At 39.2% G+C, this 11,746-nt stretch overlaps 1 protein-coding gene across 2 annotated transcripts; it reads right to left on the bottom strand.

Annotated features, from left to right (window-relative positions):
* Positions 1–1,424: 1,424 nt before the first annotated feature.
* LOC131230217 (mannosyltransferase APTG1) lies at positions 1,425–8,120 on the bottom strand. 2 transcript variants are annotated; one of them, XM_058226037.1, is made up of 10 exons: positions 7,440–8,120; positions 5,931–6,048; positions 4,315–4,419; positions 3,872–4,161; positions 3,389–3,670; positions 3,060–3,261; positions 2,665–2,816; positions 1,858–2,020; positions 1,649–1,753; positions 1,425–1,503 (listed from the first exon to the last, which is right to left on the bottom strand). In XM_058226037.1, the coding sequence occupies exons 1-9, from the start codon at positions 7,676–7,678 to the stop codon at positions 1,670–1,672; spliced, it is 1,635 nt and encodes a 544-aa protein (XP_058082020.1). In that variant the 5' UTR covers positions 7,679–8,120; the 3' UTR covers positions 1,425–1,503; positions 1,649–1,669. The 2 variants fall into 2 exon arrangements, with proteins under 2 accessions (XP_058082020.1, XP_058082019.1); XM_058226036.1 differs by lacking the exon at positions 1,425–1,503 and having other exon boundaries at positions 1,525–1,753.
* Between the last annotated feature and the right edge of the window lie 3,626 nt (positions 8,121–11,746).

Here is an 11,746-nt window from a genome sequence, read left to right on the forward strand (position 1 = left end):
ACTATCTCTACAAATGTTTGGACCGTATGGATACAACACATGCATCGTGGTGGGGTCCAGAGCTTGGTGACGTCACTTCAGTAGCGATTTGGCTACTGACCTTGTCAGTATCTAATCCGCGCCCAAAAATAAGGGTGATACGTTCATCCAGTGAGCCACTATGTATGTCAGATCTGATCGGCGAAGCAGCGTTATTTTCGGTACAGGGCATTTTCAGTGTAATGTACCTGATGGATGGCCCAGATCTCTAACACGTATGCGAGCAGGCACCGCATGGGAGCCGTTAAACCAGGCTCGTCTGCTCTGATTTTCTCATCTCCTGTGGCCTGTCCCAATCTACACCGTACACTATGCTTGTGTATGGTAATCGGAACGGTTCATCCACTAAACACAACATGCATTGGCCAGTTCAGTTGTTCATTTCATCTCTATGGAGGTTTGGTAGGGAGCAGAACCACTCGAAATGTGCATCTTTTAAGGACAATCAGAACGGTTGATCAGGTGGGCCAAACACATGAAGGGCTCTCAAAGCATGGCAACTGGCAATCAGAGAATCAGAATCAGATTACCAGCTTCCAACTGAATAATTTAAGTTGGAAAATAACCAAGAATGCACCACATGTTGAATGGCCAGGATATTCAAACCATTGAGATTGATGGGATATGAATAGTCAATTTGGTGGGCCAACTTACCAACGGCTTCAATCCCTTAGACATGCTCTGATATATTGAAGAGTTGAACTGCTCCAACCCATAAATCAGACCCATCCACTCATTAGATGAGCTGTACTCATACCAAGGAAAATGGATGGTTTAGAATAAATAAATAAAAATTAACATACAAGTGTGGCCCAGCTGACGAGTGGACCACTCTCCACAGTACACGTGGCTGAGTGAATTATCACTTGCAACCATCCATCTAGATGCCCATAAAGGTCCTTTGGAGAGCATGAATATGATATGCATTTGATAATTACTATGGAATCCGTATGAATTGAAATCACCTATTGCAGTTGCTAATGGCCCCTTAAAGGTGGGAATGTCTGTATTCCCCTAGTTGATGCCCATCACGCCAACGGTAATGGGCCCCACTTGTGCAAACAAACACTCATCCCTAGCATTGTATGCAATACCTCATTTATCATGCAATGCTGGGGTGGAACACTTGCTTCAATCCCATCTGGGCTTGTTAGTTGCTATAACTAGAGCCTGTTTTTTTACTTACCCCATAGGTAGGGTACATGCAGTTCCTTTTGGGCTTTCAACTTCTACAAGTGGGGCCAAATTGTCAACATGGTTTCTTAAATCAACACCACCAAATCAAGAAAGTTCACCGAAAAAAAAAAACTGAATGCCTTAAAACTTTTGCTAGAATCTCATACAATATATGGTAGCAGCCATCGAGAACGTAATAAGAGAAACAGATCACCTACAACAAGTTGCATGGTAAAACCCATTCATGGCCTCTCTCTCTCTCTCTCTTTCTCTCTCTCAAGATGGCTTCTGAATCTCAAACAAAAAAAATCAGAAATAAATTGTCATTTAATATACTGGCGAACGCCAATTAATCACACGATAGATTTACATTGGAAAAACTCATAGCAACTGGAGCCTATAAGCCATAACAAATGCGTCCAACTAAGATTACCTTGCATGAATGTGTGGCCCATCACTCGCCTTTCCAGGCATACACAAGAACAGACGCTTGAAGATCACGGTCCACTTTGAAGTGTGCGTGGAAAAATCTTTTTATCTGTTGATCATCACCAAGGTTGACAGAAAAATGCAAGAATCAAGTCAAGATTTGAATTACCAAATGCTGTGGTGGACAGATAAATCAGCTATGTTAGAACTCACCTCTCTGAAGGAATGCATGGTTAGAAACTCTTTCAACTTTCTTTCTTCAGAATCAAACATTACTATGTGGCTAGGTACGGACCAATTCCCGGCCATGTTCGATACAAACCCAACTGGGTCCATCATGAAACGGTCTGATTCATCAAGGCTTCCTTTATCGTCGCTGAAAATATCAAGATAAAGCTACATCAACAATATGAAAAATGAAATGCAAGTGTACCTCACATAGGTACCTGGGGGGTGTACCTACTGCTAACATTGGGGTAAGCGGGGGAAAGACCTTATGTTAATGTGATCCATCCCGTCCATCAGGCAGCTACAAAACTCAAGTGGGCCACAACATACAGAATAGTCTAAAGTCATGCCTTGGATCTCTAAATTCATGTGTTATGGCCCATCTGAGTTTTCAAATAGCGTGACTTTTGGTGCATTCCTTCATCTTGATGAGGTGCATCAGATGAATCGATTGGATGGCAGATCAACATCATGATGAGATCCACACTTAAACTGTGGGTATTGGATTGACCTGATTTCCAGGTTCCCATGGTGTGGCCTACCTGAGTATTGGATCGACCTGATTTCCAGTTTCCACATTGAATATGGGGCAAGTGGCCTGATGGATGGAGTGATCTCATGCTTCCCCATATAATGTAAAACTCAGTTAGCAGGAGGTACACTGCCATATGCCTATGCAAGTTATGCTGGCACGGTTCTATGAAGAAAAAAAAAAACGTGTCACATGAAAAATAGACGATTCTGGAGAACAGCTTCATCTTAAAAGGTTGGCCAAAATTCCATAGTAATCACCTCGGAGAGCAATCCAAGAAGCGCATGGGCAAGTTGCAATGTAGGGTGGAGTAATAAGGTGTAGCATGGCAGGGCATTAGGAAAATAACGCTATCGACTCTTCCATGAAGGGCCTCTTTGGCTAAAAAGTTCATAACATCTTCACTTCCTCTCTGTCTGGCATGCTCATAGGTAAGAATCAACCAAAGCACTTGCACCACCCAAAAAAAACAAACAGGAGGGCAAAGAAGAAAAGGAGAAGGTTCCTTCCACAACCATAAAACCGGTAGGAAAAAGAAAATTTATAGAACTAGGGCTTTGAACCCGCAAACAGCATCTTTCAACAAAGAGGAATGGAAATGAAAAGAAAAATAGTATCCAACATTGTGCTTGTTTATAAGAAAATTTGCTTTTACCTGATGAACCAAGCTCATATATAAAGCCATTGGAAGATTGGTCACAAGCAAGAAAAAGATCGACAGCTGCATTTTAGTGGGACACCTGATGTGGAATTTTGAAGCTCCTTTCTTTCTATTATCCGAAGAATCAAGGTTTTCCATTGCCGCTAATGAATATCCAGAGAACATTAAAGCAATGGGAAGCACTGGCAGGACAAACCTGTAACTCTGTTTGTATTAGCAGGTACTCAAAATTCATATGGTATGAAGAATAATTACCACTAAAAGATGCGGTTTCAGTTTGATAAAAATAAAACTAGTTGAAGTTAGAGTTGACATTGGGGTACCTGAATTCCTTGTGACCAAGGACACTATAAAGTCCTAAAACCCATGCAATCAGGCCAGAAAGCTTCCATTCCTTGGACTGAAAGATGCCAGCTATTGAGAATGGTAGGAAACTGAAAAGCATGACTGAGAATCCCTGGGTGAAGTACCAATGCCATTTGTGGGTCCCATAATAGTCTCCCCCAGAAGAGAGAAAATTGAACTTGAGAAAATTAAGAGGCACGAACACCCATGAACCATACATCCACCGATCTAATAAAGATGTGATTCCGAGCACTAGAGCCCTGATACCATCAGGAGGAAACATTAAAAAGACAAATGAGATTGTGTATAATCAAATACATAACCAAAAATAAAATAAAATGCAGGTTGGCCTTAAGGCAACATGTCCTCGCGAATTAAAAAAATCATAAACATGGCTTGTAAGCATGAGCATTTACAAAATATTCATTGAATTTGTGAAATAAGAAGATTTTACTACTTACCCGATTGGGACTACCTCAAGGAATAGAAATTTCACCCTATTACGTATTTTAAACAGATCCAAAAGGCCAATATACAACCATGTAATAGCACTTGTTGGTCTAACAGCACAAGCTAATGCCGCCACAGCCAAAGCTAACTTTCTTGAAGCCAATGGACCTGGTTTGGACAGACCTTTGAGAGAGGGCCACCAGTAGAATAGACCGATCATGGTCAATGCTGTCTCCAGGCTATTTGATAGGGTCCGTGTGGAACAGAAAAACATAAACCAGTTCACCCACTGAGAAAAGAGCTGTAAGAGAGTTAAGTAAATAACCTTTGCTAATGTAATGGTGTCATTAATGGTTAGTTGTTTCAAATTACATTTAAAAAGATTAGAGAGAGAGAGAGAGAGAGAGAGAGAGAGAGAGAGAGAGAGAGAGAGAGAGAGAGAATGAAAGGATACAGCCCATCGAGCAACACGCTCATTGAAGATTAGATAAGAAAGCTTGTACAAGTAGAGATCGCCAAATGAGGAAAAAATGGACTGCAGAAGCCGTGGAGCCTTCATCTGAGAAGCATTAAAATAAGCATTACACATTATTCTCAAAAACTGGATACACAGACCAATATTGAAGAACTTGAGGATTTGGATTACACTCTAAATTGGCACTCTATGGATTAATTAGGAATTATATGACCCTAAAAGCAGGTATATACATCACATCCTTGGGTCCCATGGTTCAGTGATCTAGACCTTTTAGTTGATGGGTCCTGCAGCAAACGGACAATTCCCAAATACTTCCCAGATTGAAGGATGATAACCATCTAATTTTGGCATCTTGTCGGTTGAATGTGGCCCATCATTGTAGTTTCTTTCACTATTCTATTTTCAGGACACTGACCAAATGCTTAGAATTGTCCAGTAGGAGTGATTTTTGGAGCATGGTTCATCCACTTAGGAGCACACCAAATCAACAGTCCAAACCACTGAACTGTGGATCTTGTTTGTACTATATAATGACTGAGGATGCAAATGCATGTCCATTGGTCGTGGATCATGTAATTCCACAAATGTAACAAATAAGTACATCGACATCAGTTTTGGCGACTTCAATGAGAAAGCATCTGGTAGTCGACAGAGAAGATCTCGCCAATGCCAGCACTGGCAGATATGGTATCCTGTTCTATGTCGGACCAGAAAAAACAGATTTTCTATCAATTGCCACGATACCCCCAATTCATAGAAGTCTTAAATGCAGCCGCTGGTTTGGATTTGAGCAGAATAGCCATTAACAGAAATTTAACAGTTTAAAATTATCCATTCAACTTGATTGTCATTGTTGATGCTTCATGGCCCAAAAATCATAGTGAGCAGATTGTCAATCTGAGATAAACTGTTGAATTTGGATAGCTGGCCATTTCCTTTTCAACAATCCATCTGACAGATACCCACTGGGTATTAAGTGTTGGGGATATGCTCCATCCATGATGAGGTCCACGATGCAGACAGACTAGATTAATGTGCACATAACAGTGCATGTGGTGGATGAGTCGCCACAAAAACAACTGCATATGTCGAAGGTGGCTACAAAAGTTAATATCCAATCAAATTTCTAATGTATTTCAACCTATGCATAGCAGTCAAATTACATAACTAAGGAGTGTAAAAACAAAGGACGAGAACTGATGAGGCAATTCAAGTGAGGAGAGTTTAAAGAGGCATTTCATGAAGGATCAGGGTCACTCATCAGGTGGGATACACCATGAACATGCCCAACCCAAAAAAAAAGGTGGGGGGGTGGTGGTGGGTGGTGGTCCAATCATCAGGTTGAGCATATGCGTACACTGAGAACAGGATGTTAGTTATCTTTCTCCCAACCATCCATTTTTTATCTCATAATTGTATGTGGCCCCTGTTAAGCAGACCAGCCTGATTTTTGTGCCAGGGCTAGACTACTGTCTGCTCCATCTGATGAATGACCTCGATCTCAACACATGTGCAACATTGGGCACATGTGCGGCAGACCACCTCCTCAATATCTACTCACCCAAATCCCATTTTAAAAAAATGAATCTTACCATGAACGAGGGAGTGTCCAAATGGAAGAACTCAAGGATTTTGTACAGGAGAGCAAAGATCAGTGGATGAAGGTAGCTTCGGATCCCCTTCTTCCATTCCCACGTAAGATGTCCATATCTGGTCATCCAAATCCAACCATTCAATGAGTAATAGATTAAAATAATGGGCTTCGACACAGTGCAGCCATACAAGCTGTAGCCAGATGCAGGTGAGGCTCCCCCACTATACACATGCCACATACCTCAAATCCAAACCACCCGAATAGTGGGATTCATTGCAGATGGATTATAACCAAAAAAATTACATTTCCAGTATGATCCTCCTCAGTTGGTGGACAGCTGACTAATCAAAAGTCCAAATTCGACACAAAAAAAAAAAAAAACAAAAACAAAAACAACAACAAAAACAAAAAAAAAAAAAAACAAAAAACAAAAAGAAGAAGAAGAAGAAGAAGCAACCAATCCAATTTTGTACCTGACCAATATAAATTAGGTGTTGTGATTTGTGCGCTATACCTATCAATGGACACCCAAGTAATCAATGATCCAAATTGAACAAATGTCCACTAATCAGAGATCATTATTGCATAAACAATCCAATTCTAAGTACAACACCAATCTATAGTGGGTCCCACTGTTTGGGACAAAAAATACAATCAATCCAATTTTGAGTACCTGACCAATCTAAAGTAGGTCCCACTATTGGACACTAAATCAATCAGTGGACTCTGGACACCCAACTAATCATCAGTCCGAATTCAGCAAAAGAAAAAATGTCCACTAATCAGTGATTGCAATCGAGTAATAAATCCGATTCCAAGCACATTACCAATCTATAGTGGGTCAAGCTATGTGTGAACCAGTGCAGATAGCTTATAAGTTATAACTGAAAAATAAAAAATAAAAAAATAAAAATACACTTCAATTATGATCAATACTGGTCGATTGTTCAGCTGAATAATCAATGGTCCAAATTTGACAAAAATGCAATCAGCCCAATTTTGAGTACCCGACCAATATAAGAGGGTCTCACTATATAAGCGCCATATCGATTGGTGGAAACCCAAGTAATTGACGATCCGAGTTTGCCAAGAATTTTCCACCAATCAGAGATCATGACTGTGTAATCGATCCAATTCTGAGTACATTACCAACCTAAAGTGGGTCCCACGATTGGGGCATTATATTGATCTTCAAAACACAATTAATCGGTTCAAATTCAAAAAAAAAAAAAACCATTAATCAAATATCATGATTGTGTAATCGATCCGACTTTGAGCATATGTAAAGTGGGTCCCACTATACAGCACTATATCAATCACTGGACACCAAGTAATCAATGGTTCAGATTCAACATAAAATGTCCACTAATCAGAGATCATGACCGTGTAACCAATCCGATTTTGAGCACATCTAAAGTGGGTCCCACTATTTGGGAGCTATATCAAAACCAAAACCCAAAAATGCGTGTAGATATGGATGAGAACGTAGGGCTGGGATTGGACATACCCGAATACGATGCGGTGGGCCACCTCCAGAGACTGCCAGTGCTCGTCGGGGTTGAAGTAGGTCCGCACGAGTAAGGAATTAGCTGTACGGAAGGCCAGGCATAGCAAAAGGATTCTCCTCGGAGATGAGAAGAGAGAGGAGGAGCGATTTTCCCTCGAAATCGGCTCTTCGCTTCTTTCTTCGGTTCTCGGGTCTGAGATCCGAGCTTCGGAAACGGATTCCAGTTTTCTTCGCTTCATTTCTTCAGCAGAGACGGAGCTGGAAAGAAAATTGAGATTACACGATACGCGACCCGAGGCTTTCTTCGTACAGCGTACTCGGGTTTTTAATACTTGCAAATGCGGCCCATGATTCAGCGATCCGAACCGTTCAGATGCAGTGGATGGACTGCTATTGAGAGAGACGTGAATTGCCCGTATGTGTGGCCACGGGATGGGTTTGACAGAGAGAGAGAGAGAGAGAGGCCGTGGAGAGGGCAATGAAAGGTGGTTGTTAGGGTTTAGGGATTCGATCCTCTTCCCTTTCTGTTGTTATTGTTTCCAGATCAGCAACTACCATGTTCCGCTCACTTCTTCTGTTTTTTCTCCTGAATCATTCAATCGCCCTCGCCTGTTGAATCCTCCCAATCAGGCCCTCTTGCTCGCTCGTTTTCTTAAGGTGGGCCTTGATTGTTTTTAGGCCAGCAATGTTAGGGTCCATTTGAAAGTTTTAATGTCAGCATATGATATAGGCATTGGTGTTATATCTGAACCATTCATTTATGTATCGTGGGTGTTCCATTTGAAACATTCATTGAATGGACGATCAAGTATTTTGTATCTTGTGTTGGACCTAAGTATCAAATTCAGGCTATCCAAGCAGGACATATTGTCCATTTAAATGAAACTAAACATTGACCGTATACCATCCATCTTGTGAATATTATGATCATTTTTTTATTTTTATTTTTGCCATGCATGATATATAGATCATATATGAAAAGTTTTGATTAGGTCCAATTTAAGCCCGTCATCCAGCTGACGTGAGCTATTGAAAAGGGACCTGAAACCTAACCATTTGTTTTATTTTATGAATTTTTTATTTTTTCAATGGTCAATGGTAGTTACTTATTGGATCATATTAGACTATTTTATAGTTAATTCGTTGAAGGCAAGATTAAAATTGCAATCATAAGTCCATATTCGTGAGATTGGATTCAGTTTGTGTTAGCTACCATAATGACCTCAAACGATAAATTTTTTACAGGTATAGAATTATGATATCAGGATACGAAGGTAGAATTGCATATGGTTACGTTTGTACTCAATGCGGACAGTGAAGAAAATACAGACGATCACTGTTTGGTAGAGGCACGAACGGGGTAGATTAAATGGTGCTAGTGATGTAAACCTGGAAGATTCGTCCTACTCGCGGGTGTTAAGTGTCTTAGATTTATATAATTGGCATCGATTAACTTCATATTTATGAGAGTCACTTGCATGTTATGACTGCCTCCCACAAAAGGAGTAATGACGATGTAATCGATTCTCACCAGAATTGAATGGTTAGACCCATTTTCATCCTAGGGAGTTCAATTTAAGGCCCCAATCAATTGAACTTGTAATAAAATGTGTCGGACATTCAATTTTGTACATGAATTATTTTTTTAAAACAATGTGTTAATGTGAGTGTATTTTGCAACCAAGTACAATTCCAACTCAAATGCATCTTGTTCCTACACTAATCGGGTCAAATTATGTTTAGTGGAAGGACTCCATAAAAATTATCCTAGGTTGCCTAAAGTTAGACATTGCCTTGGAAAAGCTAGAAACCTCCAAGACCATCTAAAAGTGATATTGAATCGAAGGTTAATCGTTATGAGGCATAATTCAGATCCAATAGTATGTGTCTCAAAATCATAAAACACTCGATTTCTGAGACAATGAAGGGTGTCATGCCTAATGTAAACAAGGCCAAAGCTTTCTTAACTGAAATGGGAAACCGATTCAAGAAATCGGATAAGGTTGAAGTGAGTTTCCTACTGAACAAATTAACCTAATCATCTTATAACAGAAAATGAAACATTCTTGAATACATTATAGAGCATATTGAAGTGATCTCTAAGATCCGCTCTTTGAGCTTGAAAATTACAGATGAACAATTGGTTCACTTAGTCATGAACAACCTAACTCATCAATATAGTATGTTTCTGGTGAACTATAATACTCTAAAGGACAAATGGACTTTGGACGAATTGATTTCCTTCTCAATACAATATGTTTTTTGTAAAGTATAATACTCAATGACAAATGAACGTTGGATGGACTGATTTCTCAGTGTGTCCAAGAGAAAGATAAGATCAAGACACTAAGCAAAGCATAAAATTTTAATCTGATAACGTTAGGACATGGACATGGACATGAATGAAAGATAAAAAGGAAACAAGGTTCTAAGGAATCCCCAAATACTCCAATTGGAAATAATGTAAATCAAATTGGGAATGAATCTAGCAACAGGCGGGCTAAAAACAATAATTGTTTCTTGTGCAAGAAGATGGACCATCAAAAGAAAGACTACATAAAGTAATGGCTTGTCAAGAAGGGACTTGCTACAGAGCAGGCCACCAACCGATGTGGAACGCTCAGTATATGTAGGTAATGGTGTTAAAGTTAATGTGTAAGCAGTCGTAGTTCATCGGCATAAGTTAGGGTCAGTCAGGTCATTTATTGGAACTAACAGATACATTTTGTGTGCATTTTATAAGATATAATTTGATCTTTATTTCTCGTTTGAATAAATTAGGTTATTCTTTTTCCATTCGAGAATAAAAGATTGAGTCTTTACTTTAATTCAATTAAAGTTGGCACCGGTTCTATGGTGAACAACCTATATCAACTGGTCTTGAATGCCTCACACGTCTATAATGTGAATGCCTTGCATAGAAATAAAATATAATCTAAACGAAGACTATACTATGAAAATTCCTCCATGTTGTAGTATAAGTGATTATATCATATCTCTCGTGAGAGATTGGATGAGCTTGTGTTAGAAGGGATTATTCATTCTCTAGACTTTTCCGATTATAAAATGTGTGTTGATTATATCAAGAGTAAGCAGACCATAACCAAAAAGAAATGTCCAACAAGGAGTGTGGACTCTTGAAGGTGATACACAGACATTTGTGGGTCATTCCTTATAACATCGTGGAGTGGGCACAAATATTTTATTACATTTATAAATGATTACTCTCATTTTGGGTATATTTATCTTATCAATATAAAATCAGATGTCCTGAATGCTTTTTAAATATAAAAAGATGAAGTTGAAAATCAACTCGACAAGAATATTAAGGTCGTCATGTTTGACCGTGGTGGTTAATAATATGACAGATATAACGAATCGGGTCACCATCCAAGGCCATTTGCTAGATACCTATAAGATTGTAACATTGTCACTCAGTATATCATGCATGTGACTCCATAGCAAAATTATGTTGTTGAAAGACGCAGTTACACCCTTATAGACATGGTGTGAAGCATGATAAACAATTTGACATTACCAAAAATCTCTATAAGGTGATGCGATCAAAACTGCAGTTCATATTCTTAATAGAATTCCTAACAAGAGTATAAGTAAAACTCCCTTTGAGTTGTGGAATGGGAGAAAACCAAATCTCTTATACCTGAATGCTTGAGGATTTCGTGCTGAGGCCAATGTTTATAATCCACATGAACGAAAACTCAATTCCATAACCATAAGTTGTTTCTTTATAAGATACTTGGAAATGTCAAAAGATTATCTATTTTACTGACATTTCCACTCTATTAGGATTGTTGAGATTGGAAGTGCCAGATTTATTGAGAATACTGAAAACAATGTGAGCACGAACATTATGAAATTTGTATTGAGGAACAAATAAATGATTGTAACTCCCGTCACAGTTTCATCGAAAACTTTTGTGGCCTGCAAAAACTTTTTAATAGTCAATTACCACAATTTCCCATGATATGGATCTGCTTCATTTTTGGAATCATTCTAAATGATCTGACAAGGACATAGAATAAAGGGCGAGGATTGGGTACTACCCCCACCAGAACCTAAATAGAGACTAACCGTCCTGGGACTCCGTAGGGCCCACTGTAATGTTTGTATTTTATCCGAACTGTTCATACATTTTCAAAAATCTTTTTAAGTGATGAGCCCAAAAGTAAGGTAGATTGAATGTTCAAGTGGACCACAGAGATTAGATGTCTACTATTGAAATCTCTTGGAGGGCACAAAAGTTTTGGATCAAGCTGATATTTATGTTTTCCCGTTATCCAACTCAC

This window comes from Magnolia sinica, chromosome 17, assembly GCF_029962835.1.
Source record: "Magnolia sinica isolate HGM2019 chromosome 17, MsV1, whole genome shotgun sequence".
Lineage (NCBI taxonomy): Eukaryota > Viridiplantae > Streptophyta > Magnoliopsida > Magnoliales > Magnoliaceae > Magnolia > Magnolia sinica.